At 46.2% G+C, this 22,082-nt stretch overlaps 1 protein-coding gene across 6 annotated transcripts in view; it reads right to left on the reverse strand.

Annotated features, from left to right (window-relative positions):
• The window catches only part of FAM171A2 (family with sequence similarity 171 member A2), a 39,338-nt gene that overhangs the window by 12,156 nt on the left and 5,100 nt on the right, over positions 1 to 22,082 (reverse strand). For 2 of the 6 annotated variants that reach the window (XM_083407618.1, XM_083407620.1), the window contains exons 2-3: positions 11,426 to 11,653; positions 1,277 to 1,369 (exon numbers count right to left, since the gene is read on the reverse strand). In XM_083407618.1, the coding sequence (XP_083263744.1) occupies positions 1,277 to 1,369; positions 11,426 to 11,653 (321 nt within the window). Of the gene's footprint in view, positions 1 to 1,276; positions 1,370 to 11,425; positions 11,654 to 11,847; positions 12,018 to 13,135; positions 13,246 to 14,641; positions 14,767 to 14,935; positions 15,038 to 22,082 lie in introns of those variants that run through there. The other 4 variants (XM_083407619.1, XM_083407622.1, XM_083407623.1 and 1 more) reach the window with 4 other exon arrangements.

The following is a 22,082-nucleotide window of genomic DNA, read 5'->3' on the forward strand; positions in this document are numbered from 1 at the left end:
AGAGGCCACTGGCCATCTCCCTCCAGGGACCTAGAGCACCCACCACCCTAATTCTCTCATCCACCACTTCACAGCACAGCAACCCATCTCAATCCCGCAGACTCCTGACCAGCTCACACCTAACCCAGGGTCACCTCCTCAGCTTACTTGTTTATACCAGGGACGTCCATCTTCCAAGAGACTGCGGTCTACTCACACAATTAGAATCTGGCAGTGATCTACCCCTTTTGGGGGGGGGGGGTTCAGGTCAAAGTTGTTGGGCTTTTTTAAAGGGAAGAACCTCACATTTGGGGGGTGAGAAGAACGTCCCGTTTTTTAAAGGGTTCAGGTCAAAGCTGTTGAGCTTTTATTAGGGAAGTACAAGTATGTCCCATTTTGGGGGGGAGGTTTTCAGGGCAAAGTTCTTAAGCTTGGGGATTAGGTCAAGTAAGTTATAAAAAGCCCCCACCAAGAGATGGCAAATGAGACAGTCAGCCTCGCTGCGAAAACTCCAACTTCCTCTCTAGCGATCTAGAGGATGGGGCTGGATGGAGGAGCCAGCGATCTACCGGAACCTCCCAGGGATCGACCAGTAGATCATGATTGACCTGTTGGACATCCCTGGCTTATACAGTTCTAGCAACAGCCCAGAACACTGACCTTCCTACTTCCCTCCTCCCATCATCCAGCCCAGCTCAAAAAGTCCCTTGAGCTGCAGACGTCTCTCCCAAATGCCCCCTGCAAACTGGCATGGTGCTGATGACTGCCTCCCCCTGCAGGCACAGACTGCCTGAGGCCTTGGAGGAGGAGCAGAGTTTGTAGAGAGCAAGCCAACTTTTTCCTTCATCTCCCCTGACCGCCACTTACCGTATTTTTTGCTCTATAAGACTCACCTTTTTCCCTCCTAAAAAGTAAGGGGAAATGTATGTGCGTCTTATGGAGCGAATGCAGGCTGCGCAGCTATCCCAGAAGCCAGAACAGCAAGAGGGATTGCTGCTTTCGCTGCGCAGTGATCCCTCTTGTTGTTCTGGCTTCTGAGATTCAGAATATTTTTTTTCTTGTTTTCCTCCTCCAAAAACTAGGTGCGTCTTATAGAGTGAAAAATACAGTACTTCCTAGTAGTGTGCACAGAGGGCAGTAATGTGCTCTGCAATCTTAAACAGGACCAGCATCCCCTGCAACCCAGAAGATGGCACTAGCAATTGTGTGGGATCCCCAATCCCCAGATAGCCAAGCTGGCTCATTGGGTGCCGGCCACATGCCCTTCACTTTCTGGCAAATGGAGCGGAGGACTTACCTGGAGAGCCAAGGAGGATCTGCACCAGGTCATCATAGAGGATGAGTGTTGCAGGGCGCTCAGGGAGCAGATAGAGGCTGACAGAGGCATAGACTGCAAAGGGAAATTGTGGGAGGGAAGAGAGGAAAAGAGAATCAGACTTACTCGAAGTCCTTCTGTGCTTAGCAGCAAGTTTCCTGATAACTTCACCAGGTAGTCTGCCTTGAGAGTAAAAGCCCCTAGAAAGAGTTCTGTTGCAGGGTGGCAGGAGGTGCAGAAAAAGAAACGGAAAGAAAAAAATTGGGTGTGCTCCTCTCTGATGTGATCGTTTGCAAAGACTCAGCCCAAACATCACACCAGTCTATGGCTTGCACTAATCCTAGTTTCGAACTCAAACACTTGAGCTTCCAAGTGTACAACTGGCAAACCACAGTTTAGAACTGTTTTTCATCTTCAGTTATCTGTCTGCTCAGTACTCCAGTCTCAAGGCAGAATAGCTTCCAAAGTACTAGTCATAGGTATTGTTTATTAATTTAAACATCACACCAAACCCGATGGTTCGTCTACACTTCCGCTTGCCACATACCTAGAAAGCACGGGTTATTTTCTGCTTGTCCCGTGCTTGCAGACAAGAGTTTTGCCCTTGCTTTCCCTGGGAAAACTGACTCCTTAGTGATAAATCAGAGAAAAGGTCAATCCAGAGAAAACCCAAATGACATTTGCTCCAATTCAGCAGTAAAGATTGGGTTTCCCTGGGGGAAAGCAGGGGGCAAGAGCCAGTTTGGATGAGCCCCTTAGTTAAATCTGCATCCTGCCTTTCATGGTAGTGTATCGTTAACACAAACCATTGTTTGCAAACCCATTCTAGAAAGTGGTCTCCAATTGTGAATTGCTAGCCAAACACAAACTATTCAGACATCACATCAAACCATTATTTAGCTTCATTAATCAAGGCTTGGTGTGACGTCTGAACTGAGCCATTTTGCTTGTTTTCTCTGATGAACCACTCATTAGAGGAGTTTGCTTGCTCCCCCCCCCCCCCGCCCGCTAATTTATTATTAGTGCTGGTCCATCATAAAGTGGGGTGGGGAGTTTAATAGAAATACTAATGGTGGAGTGGGAATACTGATAGTATACGCAATGATTTCTGATTATCCTATCCCAAGATAGCAATTCCATCATGAGTCAGCGCAGCTGCAAAATCTGCTCATCTCCAGACCATAATTTAAAGATGGATTTGCAAACCCTGATTAAAACTAAACATGCTGTGAATAACCTCAGTGCAGATATAATGCTGCCCCACAAAAGAGAACTGAGAAATGGAAGGTGGAGAGGAAGAGTGGGAGAGGAAGAGGAGGAGCAGGAGGAGGAGGGCATGTATTAGTCACCCCTCATCTCTTAACCATGGTTCTCTTCCTACCAAAATGCTCCTTTTATGTTTCCACAAGGGGAAGCTTTTCCTCCACTTTCCCCTTCTCCACTGGGGTCTTTCGGGGCTCTTATTCTTGGACCTCTGCTATTCTTTTCCCCCCCACACAATGTCTCTGGATGACCTCATTAAATCCCACGGCTTTTGGTGCCATCAAGACCGGGGGTGGGGAAACTGTGGCTGTACTACAACGCCCATCATGTCTGTCCATAGGCCATGCTGGTTGGGGCTGATGGGAATCAGAGTGCAACAAGAGCTGGGGGGCCACAGGTTCCCTGCCTCTGACTTGTACACTGAGGAAACCCAGCACTTTTTTTCTAGACCAGAACGGTTTCCCTCACCTCCAAACCTGCATCTCCAGCTGCTTATGCTAGCCTAGCCAATCTTTCCACTTGAATACTTCGTTGTAATTTCGTATACTCAAGACAACACTTCTCATCTTTCCTCCTTGTACACTCTCCTTAGCCACTGACGGCATCACCACTCACCTCGTTGGATAGGTACAAATCCTTCTCTCTCCTTATTCAGTCTATTGCCATGCCCTGCCTCTTCCTCCTTTACAACACTGGGGGAAATGTACAGTGGTACCTCTGGTTATGTACTCAATTCGTTCCAGAGATCCATTCTTAACCTGAAACTGTTCTTAATCTGAGACACCACTTTAGCTAATGGGGCCTTGCACTGCCGCCGCACGATTTCTGTTCTCATCCTGAAGCAAAGTTCTTAACCCGAGGTACTATTTCTGGGTTAGCAGAGTCTGTAACCTGAAGTGTATATAACCCAAGATACCACTGTATCTGTCTCTCTCCATCCCGGTTCACCCCCTAGTCATCTCTCACCTGGCTACTCCATTTTCCTCTCTAGCCTTGCGTTATCTTACCTTGGTCCCCTTCACCTTTACCAAGTGTTCTGGGGTCAAAACAATTCACCCCTCTTGTTGCTCTGACCACATGGTAAAGGAGCCCTGGACGGTTAAGTCCAGTCAAAGGCGACTATGGGGTTGTGGCGCTCACCTCGCTTTCAGGCCAAGGGAACCGGCGTTTGTCCACGGACAGCTTTCCGGGTCATGTGGCCAGCATGACTAAACTGCTTCTGGCACTACGGGACCCTGTGACGGAAACCAGAGCGCACGGAAATGCCGTTTACCTTCCTTCCACAGTGGTACCTATTTATCTACTTGCACTGGTGTGCTTTCGAACTGTTAGGCTGGCAGGAGCTGGGACAGAGCAACAAGAGCTCTCCCCGTCATGGGGATTCAAACTGCTGACCTTCTGAACGGCAAGCCCAAGAGGCTCAGTGGTTTAGACCACAGTGCCACCACTGCCCCATCCCTGGGCACCATGTTATCCAAACAATCTGCCTCTTCCCAGTGGCTGTTTGGAAGTGCAGCATCTCAACAGTTATAACTTGGGTGGAAAAGATTGGGGAAGGAGGGCCTGCACCACAATTGCAAGTTTCTTGCAGATGGACAAAAGGATTTTTGCACAGGCATCCATCACGGGGATTTGAACTGCCAACCTTCTGATCGGCAAGGCCAAGAGGCTCAATGGTTTGGACCACAGCACCACCTGTGTCCCACATGACCACATGGCATCCCACATTAACCCCCTACAATTGGCTGCCTTGCTGTTTCTGGCCCCAGTGCAGGCTCTTTATTCAAAGCCCCCACCCCCCGTGGCTTTGCCCCCCATAAGAAGGCTGATCACCGAAGAACAGATGCTTTTGAATTATGGTGCTGGAGGAGACTCTTGAGAGTCCCATGGACTGCAAAAAGATCAAACCTCTCCATTCTGAAGGAAATCAGCCCTGAGTGCTCACTGGAAGGACAGATCCTGAAGCTGAGGATCCAATACTTTGGCCACCTCATGAGAAGAGAAGACTCCCTGGAAAAGACCCTGATGTTGGGAAAGATTGAGGGCACAAGGAGAAGGGGACGCCAGAGGACGAGATGGCTGGACAGTGTTCTCGAAGCTACCAGCATGAGTTTGACCAAACTGCGGGAGGCAGTGGAAGACAGGAGTGCCTGGCGTGCTCTGGTCCATGGGGTCACAAAGAGTCGGATATGACTAAACAACAACAACAACTTATCTCTTTGCTCTTACATTTCAATGCAGCCCACCCTCCCTGTGATCTTTGCTCATCCAGCTCCTGCTTCTCTCCCTTTCTTCCTTGCTGCCCCTTATGTTTGGACGAGCCTCCCAGAGCATCTCTGCAATGCCAGCTCTTTCTTCCTTCAAATCCTTTCTCAAAACCCACCTTTTCTAGATGCAATACTGTGCTGTAACTAATCACAACCACATGTAATTGATATATAAACACATGCTCTTCCCATTCATTCTCTCTGGATTTCCCAGCCATTCCTCTGTGGTTTTCCCTGTGTTGAATTACAAGATTGTTAAGCCCTTTGGGCAGGAGAAAGTCCTCTTATCCTCTGGAAATTATTGCTAACAACCACTGAAGCTGTTAGATTGAACTGAATCTCTTTGCAAGCAAAGAGTAAATTTGCAAGTCCACATAACAAAGCAGAGTAAAAACTTTTTAAGTCTACGTGGTTCATTCAGCCTTATAGCACGGCAATTTGAGAAAGCTTGATTTTTGTATTAAAAAAAAATCACAGTTGCAGGAATAGGATCTGAACTAAAGTAAATATTATTATATTATTCACAATTTTCATGGCTTTTATTGTGGGTCAAGTAGCAGTGGTCAGGGAGGGAGAGATACATTTACCAGCTAGGTAGAGTACAAGGGGACGCGGGTGGCACTGTGGGTTAAACCACAGAGCCTAGGACGTGCCAATCAGAAGGTCGGTGGTTCAAATCCCCGTGACGGGGTGAGCTTCCGTTACTCAGTCCCTGCTCCTGCCAACCTAGCAGTTCAAAAGCACGTCAAAGTGCAAGTAGATAAATAGGTACCAGCGGGAAGGTAAACAGCGTTTCCGTGCACTGCTTTGGTTCACCAGAAGAGGCTTAGTCATGCTGGCCACATGACCTGTACGCCGGCTCCCTCGGCCAGTAAAGCGAGATGAGCTCCGCAACCCCAGAGTCGGCCACGACTGGACCTAATGGTCAGGGGTCCCTTTACCTTTACTAAAGCACAAGACTTACTCTCAGGGTTGTGGGTTCAAGACCCATGTTGGACGAAAGTTTCCTGCACTGCAGGGGGGTTGGCCTAGATGACCCTCATGGTCCCTTCCAACTCTACAATTCTATGACAAGTTGGATGGTAGACTTCATGGAAATCGAGTTTCCTTGTTTTTTTAGATTCCTAGAAGGCAGGATTTCAACCTGTTCATCTTCAATAAATCTGTCAACCAGCTCTAACAAGTGTTCCCACAACTGCATCATGGAGCAGCCAAGGCCCAGAGCCAAGACAAATGGCCAAAACTGAGGAAAACATGGAGGGTGCTAAGACAGATGGCTCTGTCAGGCACATCTGGCAAGGCTTGTCACAGCCCGCCCTCTCCCTCTCTCACCAAGGATGGCAGCTAAAGCATAATTTGAGCCTAGGCTCAGCCTTACAATCTGTTTCAATCTGAGAGTTCAACATTAAAACATGAGAAGTAGAAATAACTCTGAAATAACTCCGATTTCATCACTCTCCAGGGGAAACAGACCTAAGTGGTCCCTAACATGGCTTCTTGGAACCCAAATGTATCCCAATTTACGACTCACGCACAATCTGAGACCCAGGAGTTTGAAGAGCTTGCCGTCTCTTTTTCCAGGATAAACTATCCCACTCCATACTCCACCCGCCTGTTTTTTTTGTTCCTTCCCACTTCAACCATCAGTCATTGCTCTGTGGTCACTGAGGATGCACCGTTGTCAACAGGCTGATTTGGAGTTTCCCGTACTTCTGCCAATCCCACGAGGGTTTCCTACGAGCCCTGTTAATGCCTTCCTGTGGGGCGGTGCATGGATAGTACCATTTTGGATACATAAGGCTCTGCAGTTCTGAGAGCAAGTTTGTTGTTAGCCTATATAAGATAGAGTGAAGAGGGAGTAGCTTGCATGAAAACTGGATCCAAGAAAACTGGTCCGGTGCAAACAGTTTTGAAATTTTAAGGTTTGTGGGGGGAAGCAGTTCAGAAGCAAAACATATAGCAACAATAAAAAAAATAGATTTTTCTGGTATCATAATTTTACACTGTTCATTCTGGGCTGTAGAAAACTATTTTGAACTAATTTTTTTTTTTTTTTTTTAAAGTTGATGAAGCAATAAACCGGACTCCAGGGGGAAAATAACACTTATGGCTTACTAATTCTAATACCATGAGCCTCGTATTTCCTACATGTAAAATAAGTATGTGTATTCCCACCCACCCCCACAGAACTCTGAAGGGTTGTTATAATAATAACAATTTATTATTTATACTCCACCCATCTGGCTGGATTTCCCCAGCCACTCTGGGTGGCTCCCAACAGAATATTAAAAACACGATAAAACATCAAAAGTTAAAAACTTCCCTAAACAGGGCTGCCTTCAGATGTCTTCTAAAAGTCAGAGAGTTGTTTATTTCCTTGACATCGGATGGGAGGGCATTCCACAGGGTGGGCGCCACCACCAAGAAGGCCCTCTGCCTGGTTCCCTGTAACTTGGCTTCTTGCGGTGAGGGAACCACCAGAAGGCCCTCGGAGCTGGACCTCAGTGTCCAGGCTGGACGATGGGGGTGGAGACACTCCTTCAGACATCTGTTTGTCTCAGGAGTGTGTCTCCAGGGGTAAAGTCTTGCTGTGGCTGCAGAGACCAGTAACTCATAACTGCCGCCTCCTGTGTTGCTGGAGTTGCTGGAAGGAGGCATACAAGATACTCTCCAACCATCTTAGGGACTCCACTTTGGATTTGGGTTTACTCCTCAGCCTTTTCTCCAGAAGGGTACATACATAAATATCTAGTTTTAAAGATGTTAGAGGCCAGTAAGAGGTTTGGCCTGTAAACCCATGAGTGGATGTTTACTTAAAGTTTCCAAATTTGATGGCAAGAAGGAATTTTCACAGGGCTGACTGGCTAGTGGTTTCTGAGAGGGCTGGGAGCTGCATTCCCCTTTGGCATGTGGCTTGAGCAATCTGAATTGCTTCCCTGAAATATTCCCTGAATCATGGTCGGCATCTCTAGCATGGCATGTTGATGAGCAACAGGAACTAGAACCCTGGGGAGAATGAAAAACGATGGTCGGGAAAGAACATCAAATGAAAAAAAAGAAAAAAGGAGGAGGGAAGGTTCTGGTGTTCCCTCGTGTAAGTGAACACCTGAATCTTCCCTCCTCACTTTCTGCTTGGAGAATAAGCCTCTCCCAAGTGCCCCAAAACATTAAAGAAAAGAAATCTCTAGGAGGTTGACCCTCTGGTTAAAAACTTGAAATATGATGAATAAACATGTTGTAATGATGAATTGAAAAGAAAGAAAGATTTTAAGTGAGTAAGTTAATTTTATAAAGAATATTGGTGTTGTAAAACCGTTAAAATGATATACACTGAAATTCAACTAGGGAGATACGAGAAAGTCATTTACAATGTTATTAAGTTTGATTTAAATATAGTGCAGATTTATGTTTGTTTGTTTGTAATTTTTTGGAAAAACCAATAAAAAAAATTTTGGGGGAAAAACTAAACATGAAATATGCGCCACAAAACCTTTGTGCAACAATGACACACTGGCTGCAGGGAGATTGCCATATCATGCTCATCGCAGGGGCAGCCAAAAGCATTTTGCTGCCTGTATTAAAGGATTGCTGCTATTCTAAATGCAGAAGCCAGCTGCACTGACACTAGAGTCCTCCACCACAACACCTAAGGGCAGCAGCCTAGCTTAGGAGACTCAGGGCACATCCCATGTGGGACCCAAAGCTCTGTCCTTACCACTCCACCTGGCATTGCTTGTTACCTGTGCAAAGAAATGCCGCAGTGCAGCATCACCACAACATGTGTGCGAGTGCAATGTCTGCTGGGGCGCATGGCCTTGGCTGGCTCCCCCTCTGCCTGCCCGCTCAGTCACAGCCATTCCCAACCATCAGTGACGCATCAGGAGAAAGCAACTCGGTGAGGCAGCTCAGACCAGCCACAAGGATGCATCACTGCCACCCGAGTGGAAGCTCAGGAGAAGAGAAGAGTTTGGATTTGATATCCCGCTTTATCACTACCCTACGGAGTCTCAAAGCGGCTAACATTCTCCTTTCCCTTCCTCCCCCACAACAAACACTCTGTGAGGTGAGTGGGGCTGAGAGACTTCAAAGAAGTGTGACTAGCCCAAGGTCACCCAGCAGCTGCATGTGGAGGAGCGGGGAATCGAACCTGGTTCACCAGATTATGATTCTACCACTCTTAACCACTACACCACACTGGCTCAGGAGGATGGGAGTGGCCAGGGGACCAGCTGCTGCCACCCTCCAGCTTGCTCTGCCTAAAGACAGGACCTGCCTAAAGACAGGACAATAACTGTGAGCATGTATGTGACAGTCTAACACCAGTGATTAAGATTTAACATCTTGACTTATGATAGGTAGTATTAGGCTCTCTCGAAACCTGGGTTGCCCCTGCCACTCTGGGCGGCTTCCAACATATATAAAAACATAAAGGTAAAGGACCCCTGACAGTTAAGTCCAATCGTGAATGACTCTGGGGTTGCGGCGCTCATCTCGCTTTACTGGCTGAGAAAGCCAGTTTGTCCGCAGACAGCTTCCGGGTCATGTGGCCAGCATTACTAAGCCGCTTCTGGTGAACCAGAGGAGCGCAAGGAAACGCCGTTTAGCTTCCCACCGGAGCGGTACCCATTTATCTACTTGCACTTTGACGTGCTTTCGAACTGCTAGGTTGGCAGGAGCAGGGACCGAGCAATGGGAGCTCAACCCGTCGTAAGGATTCAAACTGCCGACCTTCTGATCGGCAAACCCAAGAGGCTCAGTGGTTTAGACCACAGCACCACCCACATCCCATATAAAAACATAATAAGACATTAAACATTTTAAAAAAATAATTCCCTATAAAGGGATGCCTTCAGATGTCTTCTAAAGGTTGCAGTATTACTTATCTCCTTGGCTCGGGGATCACCTAACTCCATACCCTCCAACATTGATCCGAGGAATATAGGGATGTCCTAAGGAAAAGCGGGACATTCTGGGATCAAATCAGAAACTGGGACGACTTCTGTAAATCCGGGACTGTCCCTGGAAAATAAGGACGCTTAGAGGGACTGAGATATGTGAACTGGAAGCTAATCCAACCTGCTTCCAAAACACAGTGTGCATGCACTTTAATTCAAAATCCTGTTCTGGCCTTCTCCTGTGTCCAAAAAGGTATGTAAACACAAGACATCTATATTTTTATGCATGTGTGTGTTGGTTGCCTCCTATTTCCTGCCTACAGGCAGAAATTATTGATAGTGTTATACGCCAGCTGTGGCTTTCGCTTCCAACCCCCAGGGTGGGTCAATGAGGTGACCTTATTACCAGCGCCAATGAGTCTTTGCCAGTGCACACTAAGGGTTCACACATAATGTGTGCGCTTTGCTTCATTTGCGAGGGGGTGAGGGCTCCCCATCTTAATTCTGCACACCCCAAATGGTTGAATTATTTCACTATAAATCATCTCTCCCCCCCCACCCCAAAATAAGCTGCCCCATAGCAGAAGTACGCCAGGAAGGCAATGTTGTGTAGTGATTAAACTGTTGGTCTGGGAGATCGGGGTTCAAATCCCACCTCAGTCATGAAGCTCGGTGGGTGACCTTGGAGTCAGTCATATCCTCTTAACCTACCACACAGGGTCGTTGTAGGAATTAACTGATGGGGGGCGTGAACCAAGTACATGGAGAAAAAAGTGATCTATACATGCAATCTAGGGACACGGGTGGCGCTGTGGGTTAAACCACAGAGCCTAGGACTTGCCTATCAGAAGGTCAGCGGTTCGAATCCCGGCGACGGGGTGAGCTCCCGTTGCTCGGTCCCTGCTCCTGCCAACCTAGCAGTTCGAAAGCACATCAAAGTGTAAGTAGATAAATAGGTACCGCTCCAGCGGGAAGGTAAATGGCGTTTCTGTGCGCTGCTCTGGTTCGCCAGAAGCGGCTTCGTCATGCTGGCCGCATGACCCGGAAGCTGTACGCCGGCTCCCTCGGCCAATAAAGCAAGAGTGCCGCAACCCCAGAGTCGGCCACGACTGGACCTAATGGTCAGGGGTCCCTTTACCTTTATACATGCAATAGATAAGCTCTTCTGCTGGCCTGCTTAAGAAAGCTGGAAGGGCCAGCTTGATGGAGATGTCAGTCGCCAACCTAGCACCCAGAGATCTCCACGTGGTCGCAACTGGACCTGCCCCAGTCACACAACACGCCTGGCAAATTTCCAGCACTGAGATTAACCTTTGGTTAGATCCAGCAGTGCTCTTGCAAATGTTCTTGTGTACTGAACACACCCTATGATATGAGATTCGTACATACTGAGTGGAATCTAGCCATGTGACACTGAGATGCTGGTTTCGTGCCATCATCCAAGTGAAATGACTCTTCTGTAAAATATTGAGAAGCACCACCATTCCACTGAGAAGGAGTGACCTCATTCTACCTACCAAAGCAACACATATTCCTTTATTCCTACAGAAGTTACGTTGGTGAAAGCTGATAAAAGTTTGCATCCTTTGTGACCCCCCCCCACCCATGAAGTGCCCATCATGCACTGACAGGGCACCTCCCCCCAAAAAATCTGTGGTCTTCTAGCCACCCAGACTCTCCCCTAGCCATTGGGCACCGCAACTCACGTGGCAGCTTGTTGACGCGCCAAGGAACAGAGTTTGTAACAAAACCACGCTTGGAGGCTGTGACGATGACCCAGGTGCCCAGGCGGTAGCTGATGGGAAGCATGCTGACACCCTCATGGTCGGTGGCGCCTGAAGCCAGAGATGTCTGGTTGCCATACACTTCCACGGCTGCCTGAGGCAGTGGGGACAGGTCGCCGTTCTCATACACCTGGACCTTGATGACCACCTCTGGAGGGAAGAGAAAGAATACAGAAAGGGTCTGTGAGGACAGCAAGCTTGCCCCCAATGTTTTCCCCAACTCAAAAGTAACTTGTATGGTTTCCCAGTATCTTTTCCCCTCCTTTGTTGGTATTCATGTTGCCAGTTCATTTGAACAAAAGGTGTGGTTAGTTAAAACAAGGGGCATTCAGTTTCCTTTCCACCTCTAAGGCCTCCATGACCTTCCTGTAGCCACCCTATTTGGTCCATTGTCCTTAAGATGTATTGTCTCCTCGGCCCTCTTCCTATTTGGCTACCCAGCGTATCATCTTTCGCTCATTTCTGCTCACAACACAGAACCCCTCCCGCTGTTCCTTTGCGTGTGAGGATTTCCTCTCCGGCAATCCAACTCCTCGCTTCCCTCACTGCAGCTGCCCCAGTTTCAACACTCTGTGTCTGGCATGTGCTCTTTGCTAGCCTGTGAATGCACAGGAACATCACAACCACTCAGGTAATAGTTTGTGTATATGTGAGTCACACAAGTGAAAAGCAATGTTGTGGGCATCAGGATTCCACACATCAAGTTGCCAATGGCAACTGTCTCTCCTCCTCCTCCTCTGGTAACTTCCCTCCTCGATGCGCCCAGCACATAATCTTCTTCCCTGAGTTATCTGCAAATTGAGGAAGGCTTAGGAGAGGGCTATGGTCTTTATTTTTTCCTGGGTTTGAAGAAGGGAAAAACCGGCTGGGTATCCTGTGGAGCCAACTCCTAAGGGCCAAGATCCCTTCATGTTATGAGGCTGCCCCACCAAAGTTGATGGGCATTGCCATTCAAATGGTGTGTGCACATCACATCTTGTGCACCCCAATATTTTATTTTATTCAAGTTGCCACCCCTGACTCTCTCACACTGCTCAGGAACAAATAAGACCTCAGTTCTCCCCCAAGTCCTCTGTGTGACCACAATTCAAAGCAGGCTAGTAAATCATAGAATCATAGACTTGGAAGGGACCCTGAGGGCAATCTAGTTCAGCCCCCTGCAATGCAGGAATTCTAGTTCGAAATCTAGTTGAAATATGTAGAATTCCTTATGCAAGTTATGTTCCCATACCAGAATGATGCAACTCAAAAGACCAAAAACGGGGGGGGGGGGGGGAGAACAGGCCAACATTAACATGCATTCTTATAGTCATTTGTTTATTCCAAAGAAATGAAAGATCACTCCACAGTGATGGGAAACACACTTTAGACACAGAAGAACGGTGAAAGCGGAGCAGTGCTAGCAAGAAGGGGAAGCAAAAATGGGATACCTCGCTGAGCAGGTCAAGAATACTAAACCCCAGCAAAAGGTTTGTCTCACTGCATTTCCCACTGTGCAAATTCCCTGCAGCTCAAGCGGAGCTGGCTCCCATCACCCCAGTCCATTCCAACAATGTGCAAACTTGAGGATTGGTCACACATGGCAAAGATCTCCTCTGCTGGCTGGCTGCCTGCCTGACATATTCTCCTCACCCTGCGTGCAAACAGAAGAAGACCTCCGGACAGAGGGGCTGATTCAACTCCACTTGGCTTTGGATGTCAGCTCCCTGGTGACCAGGAAGCTCCAGCTGGAGGGAGGCCACGGCTGCTTCCTCTCTCCATCAACGGAAGAAGGGCTGGGGGTAGGATTCCACGCAAAATCAAGGTGGAGCTGGGGTCAGTCATTGCTCACAAAGTGCGTTCAGAGAGTAGCTGCTTGCAGGGGAAGAGGAAGCAGCTAGCACCCCTCAATTTGCACAGCTAGAATAACATTTGAAATACAGAGCGCGACTCCTTTGCACTTCCTGTTACCGTGTGACTTGGAAAAATCAAAGGCCATTGTGTAAAAAGACCCCACCAAAACAAAGCTATTTTTGACTTAATTTGAGTTAAAACATTTTGAGCTACCCTTGGGGGAAAACCAACTTATTGGACAGGGCACAGATGTACAGACCTCTGGTCCGGAGGACTAGAACACAGAGCAGATCAGGGGACAGACTCAAGCAGCTGCACTCCCAGTAGTTTTGGGCAATGTAAAATCAGACTAATCACCTAAGACAAATGGTAAAAAAACACATACAACCCCACAGCCCCTTCACCTACAAACAAAACACACAGCATTTCTCCTTTCCCCTTGCTGTTCTGGCATCTGACCTGAAAACAGGCTGGCTGGGAGGAGGAATGTTGTTTGGTTTCCTTTTGTGACCAGTGAGCAACCCAACTTTCAATAGGAGACAAAGGGCTCTGGAGGCCCAAATCCCCCAGTGTGAGCAGCAACTGAAGTTCTGTAAAATGTTCCCCTTTGAGGCACCTCAGCTGCTCACTGCTATGTCGAAGACACAAAGGAATGGAACGGAGTAGGTTGAGGTGCCCAAAGGAAAGGCTGTAAAAGCCAGAGCCCATACTGCTGCTGTCCACACTGGGAGCAAAGGAGTTAAAGAGCCCTTTGCCTGCCTCATGGCTCTTTAACTCCCTCTCTGCCGGTGTGAAGGGAGGGTGCAATAGATAGGAATAATAAATGTAATAGTAATAATAATAACTTATATGCTGCCCATTTGACTGGGTTGCCCCAGCCACTCTGGGCGGCTTCCAACAAATTAAATCACAGTAAGACATCAAACATTAAAAACTTCCCTCTGCGGGGCTGCCTTCAGATGTCAGATACAGTGGTACCTCAGATTAAGAACTTAATTCGTTCTGGAGGTCCGTTCTTAACCTGAAACTGTTCTTAACCTGAGGTACCACTTTAGTTAATGGGTCCTCCCGCTGCCGCTGCACAATTTCTGTTCTCATCCTGAAGCAAAATTCTTAACCCGAGGTACTATTTCTGGGTTAGCGTTGTCTGTAACCCGAAGGGTTTGTAACCCGAAGTACCACTGTAGTTGTTTATTTCCTTGACATCAGACGGGTGCTGCTACCAAGAAGGCCCTCTGCATATCCCATGTTTCTGGAAATGGAGCCCCTGGAAAACTCCAAACATGAACTCTGTTTAAAACTGACCAGCCATGGTTCATACAGCAGCCTGTAGCAAGTTGCCTGCCATGCCTCTCTGAGAAAAAGCTGTGGGGTTTTTTTACCCACAATACAGACACGGGGGTCCCACTCCACCCCCCAACTAAAAAAAACCCCTGATTATTTATTGCCGTCCAAAGGCCTGTGCCCTCAGCAGTCAAACCAACCTCCCCCTTTTTGGATTGCGGTCCTGTCACCGTGGCAACGGCCTCATTTGTCCTACAAAGTACCCCCTCCCTCCAAGCTCCACTCAGGCCTAGAAAGCAAAGTGATGTGAATAACCTCCTTCCCATCGCTGGAGTTTGTTGCCATGGGGACCACTGCACAGAGCAAGGCCTAGGCCTGCATCCTTCAGCAGGCCCATGGGTTACCATGGCGCTGGTGCCGACCAGAACAGTGCCCCCCACAACAAATGCTCGGTTTGCCCTTTCACACACTTTTAACCATCTTGCTGTGCTCCAAACCAGGGTGGTGCTGATGGTGACACAATTCCACCATGCTCCCTTGCCGTGCTTTTATTGCACGCAGACGAGCGAAAAGGTTCTCTCTTTACAATGCACAATACTGACACCTCAAGGCTTTCTAATTAAGTAAATGCATATAGATACAGGAATAAAAAAGAACATTTGGGAGTCAAAACCTCTCCCCGCTGTCCTCTTAAATTAAACAAAAACCCTTCCTATAGTCCTAGATAGAATCTATTTTCAATGCTGGGGCGGTTGGGCCCTGGAAAATGCGTAACTCACAAACCACTGCTACAACTAAGGCAGAGAGAAATGGTTTTTTCCTCTGGACATGCGCAAAATTAATGACAGGGGTGGGCATGTATCATACAAAATAATAATGTCTCGGAAGAAATTTAAAGACTATTTACAGAAATATTATAAGATTAATGAATGTTAGAATGACATCGGATTGAACGTAAAAGGTTATTAGCAACAAAGTGGTGAAGGAGTATAGAAAATTCAAAGGTTAAAAGGTGTAAAATTAAAAGGCTTAATATATTAAGATATTAAGAAAGACCAAGATATATTAAGATATTAAGATTAAGATAAAGATTAAGTTAAGATAGAGGGAAGGGATTTGCTGATTAAATATATGAACTGGAATACAGTGAGGGGAGGTGTGGGGAAGTCTGGGAAATAAGTAAACGCAAGGAATATTATGAAAATGGAATTGTTTTTATTTGGTTTTTTTGTGTTTTTTTGTGTTGTTGTTTTTGTTGTTTTGTATTTTTGTATTTTTCTGTTGTTTTTTCTTTTTATGTAAAAACCTTAATAAAAATATTATTAAAAAAAACAAAATAATAATGTCTCTGAGCATGCACAGAATTGTTTCTCTGACCACGAAAAAGGCCTATCCAGACTTCTTCTTCTTAACTCTCATATGAGGGTTGGTTTGTTTATGGCAGAGCTTTCAGGTATGGCTTCCAGGCAGGTTTGAATCCTGGATCTCTCTCACTAGAAATTAACCACAGGGGACAAGCCTTGGTCCGTGCTGCATACTGAAGATGAGAGACTAGGATTATATCCACATTATGTTGCTAACGGGTTGCTGCATCTTCTGCGTGTGTGTGTTTGGGCACCTTCATCCACACATGAGCACTTTCAGATTAATGCCTCCAATATCTACCTTGGAATTTCCCAACCACACCGAGAAAGTGCTTCATGGGATATATTTGTGCGGTCGCTGCCTCCCGTCAGTTAGTCCTTCACTACCCTCCTTGAATTCCAGAAACTTGAGGTCTGTTATGGGCATTTGTTTACCTGTGTGCACATGCTTTTTAAAAATATTATATTTTTTTAAACACAAGTTTTCCGAAGTGGCATTCTGTTCCTTTTCCCTGCAAGAGCAAATTTTATATTTAATTTCAATACTATTGTTCTATACAAGTTTCTTTAAAAACACACACACACACACACACACACACACACACACACACACACTAGAGCAGCAACCACAATTGGTTCAACAACTATGGCCATTCCTGGACCAGGAAAGCCTTGCCAAAGTAGTTCATGCATTGGTTAATTCAAGACTGGATTACTGCAATGTGCTCTATGTGGGGCTTCCCTCACACTTGACCCAGAAGCTGCGGTTAGTGTGTAACATGACTGCTGAGGCCTTGTCAGCGTATAATACCTCTGCTCAGAGAGCTGTACTGGTTGCCGATTTGCTACTGGGCCAGGTTCAAGGTGTTACGGTTGACATTTAAAGCCCTTGGCAGCTTTTGACCAGTGTATTTCCAAGATCACCTTACCCTACATGTGCCCAACTTGACCGCTTTGATTGGCAGAATTGATACTACTAAAGGGTGTCACATAATACGCATTCTGCATTTGTAGGAACCCAATCGTTTAAGTGTGGCAGCATCTACAATTTGCAGCTCCCGCCCTATTGATATCAAGCAGGTGCCTTCATTGTATTATTTTCGGTCCCTTGTTTAGTCAAGGCTACTCAGATGCTTAGAAAAGATGGTGTGAATTTTAGTCTGTTTAGTATTTTTAGTCTGTTTAGTATTTTAACGTCTTGTGTTTTGTAATTCCCCACGCCCAATTTTATGGCTGTATCTTTTTGCAAATCACTTTGAATTTTTTGGGGGGGTTTTTAACCATTAAGAGGTGTATAAATTTTATGAAATAAATAAAACAATAGTAGTGGTTTTAAAAATAACACGAATGGTCCTTCAGAAACAACGGATGGGAAAAGGCAGGCTAAAAGGGACTGATGGAAACAAAATGGAAGTCAGGAGAGATTGCAATTGCACAGCACACAGCGAAATGTTACCACACGTTAAAAACAAAAACAACACAGAGAATGCGCTTCAGTGTGTCTGCAGTCAGGTAACGTGTGATTTTATATTGGATTTTCTTCCTTTATTGGATTATCAGTGGATTGGGACAATCTAAATTTAGTGGGAGGGAGGGAAGCGGCTACCATTTGGATGAGGATGTGTGGATGCCACAAAGGAAGACCAGCCAGCTTCAAATCCGCATTAAACTCCAGTGCGGACAAGCCCATGGAACACAGGAATCTGGTTTTATATATGCCTTATTGCTGTCATTAGTCCATCCAGCATAGTATTGCTGTCAGCATTGCAGCGGCCCTCCAGGATTTCAGACAGGGGACAATCCCATTTTGACCTGGAGATCCTCAGGGATTGAACCTAGACCTTTTTGCACGCAAACCATGTACTCTGCGTCTGAACCATGGTCCTTCCCAGTTTCAAAAAGAGTCCAAAGTGGTTTGAGGGAGGTTTTGCTTCCCGGAAAGTAGAAGCATTTCTTCTCTTTCCTTGTCGCCTCTGGCCAATCAAGTCTTGAAGGTTTCTGTGTAATTTTAAACTCCGAAAAATATTGCTTATTCGAAGCCAAGGAAGGCGGAGCCAAGCGCAGCAAGAGCAGTGACCCCACTTTCAACTCTCTTTAAAGTCTATAAATTGTCTCCTGTCTCAAACGGGCAGCACTGCGTCACGCAGCCACCCAAATTCAGGTCACCTCCTGACACATTGCCTGTCCATTATTGCCAAGCTGCCAACCTCTCCTGTGCTTTCCCTCCAGGCGGGACATCGATTTTCTCTCAGATTCACCCAATCCTGCACCTGCTTCTCCTAACCCTCTGTCCCCACACAGTCTGCACTGTGTTCCAGGCCCACAGAGACAAATAGCTTTCCTCAGACCCTAAGCCCATATTGGTTGCTAGTTCAGTGTGTTATTACACCTTATGATGCTTCAATAGACTGATAATGATGAAGAGAAAGTCCCCTCTGGAAGACATTGCTATAGTTTTAGGCTGCATGCAATACTATTAAAGCACATTCAATGCACATTCTTTCCCTCAAAGAATTCTGGGCACTGTAGTTTATGCCTGTGTTTGCAGCTCGGATATATAATCTAATTGCCAAATGGCACCTTAAACCTAGATATGATGGTCACCACAATGGAATTTCTAGATGCCTTTTTGCAGTGGATTATTATCATCATCATCATCATCTCATTTCTATACCATTTTATATTTTAAAGAAGAAAGCTCAAAGCAGTTGACGACACATTAAAACATCACACAATCCAAAACAAAACAAATTCAAGCTTTGAGAAAAGTATTTCAGATTCTTCCCTAAGTGACATTTTGTTTTCCCCGGTCGGCAGATCCAGAGATCTTTGTGCGGTCACAATTGGAACTGTGCCAGTTGCAAAACACGCCTGGAGTCTGGCTAACAATGGTTTACCCCTCAGAGACCTACAATTCCTAGCAATCATCAATAAACTACAGCTCACATAATTCTTTTTTGGGGGGGGTGTATTTTGAGTGTGCTTTAAAGGTATAGCACATGGGTAGGCAAACTAAGGCCTGGGGGCCAGATCTGGCCCAATTGTCTTCTAAATCCGGCCCACGGACAGTCCAGGAATCAGTGTGTTTTCACATGAGTAGAATGTGTCCTTTTGTTTAAAATGCATCTCTGGGTTATTTGTGGGGCCTGCCTGGTGTTTTTACATGAGTAGAATGTGTGCTTTTATTTAAAACACATCTCTGGGTTATTTGTGGGGCATAGGAATTCGTCCATTTTTATTTCTTTCAAAATATAGTCCGGCCCCCCACAAGGTCTGAGGGACAGTGGACCAGCCCCCTGCTAAAAGGGTTTGCTGACCCCTGGTATAGTATGTATGCAACTTGCATGTCAAGAGTTCTACTCCGGTCTGAATCCAGCAATCCTTTTGTTACGGAAGCCAACACTTTGCCAAGAGAGTGGAGCTTTTGTTTATTCCTGTGGCCAAACAAGACCGGAAAGAGAAAATGTTCTCTGGACTTTCCCAAGGCCATACAATGAGGACATAATCTGAGCCAAGGTGGAGCTCTCGGGCCTATTTTGAACGCCAGAGCTGGTACGCCATATGTGTTGCTAGGTTGCCTCTAAGGATGTGCAGAGTGCCACTGTCCATCCCCACTAAGTACACAAGAGACAATTCACCGCTATCTGCAAACATGTGTGGGATTAAGAAAGGAGGGATTCTTGATGAGAGCATTTAGCTATCAACCACGGTTTCAAAGGCTGGGAAGAAAAAAAAAGTTTAGATGAGAGTCACTCCAGATAGTGGAAGACCAACAGGAATGAAAAGGCTGCTGGCTCTATACTCCCATTACCTCAGGCACTTACATCACTGTTCTCTGTTTATGATGACAGTTTGGGCATTTTCATATACTATGATCATACACTAGCTTAGCAGCTCCCAAAGAAGCATGGAAACAGACCCACTTCAAGCAAGAAGAACTACCGATGAAAGAAGAATGGAGGATGAAACTGATGGGACTATGCAGAATTAGATAAATGAACAGGAAGGATTCGAAACCTGCGGGACCAGAGATTCTCAGAAGACTGGAGTAAATTTACGAACTATTTGAAAAGCAATTGTGATGAACAGGTTACGCTAGTAGGTTTGCAAGAAGTTTTGTCAGGTGAATTATTTGAAATATTGCAAGAAAGATAATGAGGCGAATTATTAGTTAAGGATAATTAAAGGTAATATGAAATTAAGAAATGCATAATAAGTGATAAAGAACATAAAATTATCAGAGGTGTTGACAGAAGTCTAAAAATATTGTATAAGATGAGAAGTTATGTTGTATGACAGTTGGAACTGATATGTTAAAAAATTAATAAAAATGTGTGTGTGTGTGTGTGTGTGAATAAAACTGACCCACTTCAAGGAGGATGGGGTGAAAATAAACGGGGGGGGGGGGAGAGAGACTTCAAGCAACTTTGCAAACTCAAAGTGCTCTATAGATCAGAATGATTAAGAACGACAAGTGGGGACATGCAACAAAAATCTTGCTGTGCATCTTTAGCCCCCAACAATGAATCTTCTGCTCTGGGGCCCAGCCAACCTGGAAGCGAAACCTTGTTTTGCTGTTCCAGGGCTTCCTTGAGGGCTTTTGAAAGGGCGGACATTCCCTCAAAGCAGAACAAAGCTCCTTTTCCAGTCTGGCTGTACCAGTTTATGTGGCAACGTTTTGTCGCGTCCCCCAGTTTGTTCCTAAATATCCCTTTGCTGTGCTGTACACGACTTCGGTGTTATATAGCAGTTGGAGAAATGTTCCTACAGAACAGGCCAGGGAGTAAGAGGGAAGAAATGGGACCTGCTGCAACAAAATGGTGCAGCGTGCCCCCAACCACCTGAGAGCTCCAATCAAGGGAGTGGAGACTTCGGGGAGGGGATAAAAGGGCACCTTGCCCCCAAATACACACACACACAACTACCCCAATCTTCCCCTCCTGAGCCATGTAGTGGCAGGTACCAGCCAAAACACCTGAACTTCTTACACTGCTACAGAAAGCAGGACTCCTGGAGCATTAAAATGGAGAGAAAACTGTACAGTGGTACCTCGGGTTACAGACGCTTCAGGTTACAGACTCCGCTAACCCAGAAATAGTGCTTCAGGTTAATAACTTTGCTTCAGGATGAGAACAGAAATCGTGCTCCGGCGGCGCGGTGGCAGCGGGAGGCCCCATTAGCTAAAGTGGTGCTTCAGGTTAAGAACAGTTTCAGGTTAAGAACGGACCTCCGGAACGAATTAAGTACTTAACCCGAGGTACCACTGTACTTTGTCTTTCCTTTGTCCTGAAACATCCCTGTATAGCATAGCTGGGAAGGGTTTTTTTAAACCTCACAGAAGGTAACTCACTAACCTTATTTCCCCACCCCACCCTGCTCCATACTTACGACAAGCTGCCAGGGACTTGAGCAGGTCAATTCCTTCTTTTCTCTAGCATTTTTTTGGGGGGTTGGGTGGGCAATATTCTATTTTTCCACCACTGCCTACTTTATCTGATGAACTCACACAATCTGCCTCTGCCTGACCCGATTTATTTAGATCTCAACCCTCATCCTCCCCTTCCTCAGCTGCAACCAGCATTCTGTGGCCTTGTCAGGATTTTGTTGTTACTGCATTTTTTAATTAAAATAGTTCTTTTTCTTTTAATTTACAACGCTGAATACTTCTGTGTACCGAGAGAGACCGCAGAGGATATAAACCCCTTCCCATACCTTTGGGTGGCTTCCAACCCCTTGGCTTTTGCTAATATGACGCTAACAAGCTGGGACCAACAACAAAATGTCGCAGCGCATTCCCAGACCCCGGCCCGGGATTCTTAGTAATAATAGAGAGTTTGGTGTGAGAGGCTGAGACAGCACTCAACACTCTCTCAAGACAGCTATCGTCAAAGTTCCTCAGGAGAAAGTAATTGCCGTCAAATGAGCTTGTAGTTTCCACAAGTCATTTGCGTCTGGGACAAATACGTAATACATTGCAGGCTGCAATAGTCCCTGAGGTAAAAAAGAGTATTATTGAATCCAGGAGCACCCCCACCCCCAACTATGCAGCAGTTGGATTTTTGCAGCTGAGGAATGCTGTTGGATCCAGATGCTTTCCA

The sequence above is a fragment of the Podarcis tiliguerta genome, assembly GCF_965153285.1.
Source record: "Podarcis tiliguerta genome assembly, chromosome: 13".
Taxonomy (NCBI): Eukaryota; Metazoa; Chordata; class Lepidosauria; order Squamata; family Lacertidae; genus Podarcis; species Podarcis tiliguerta.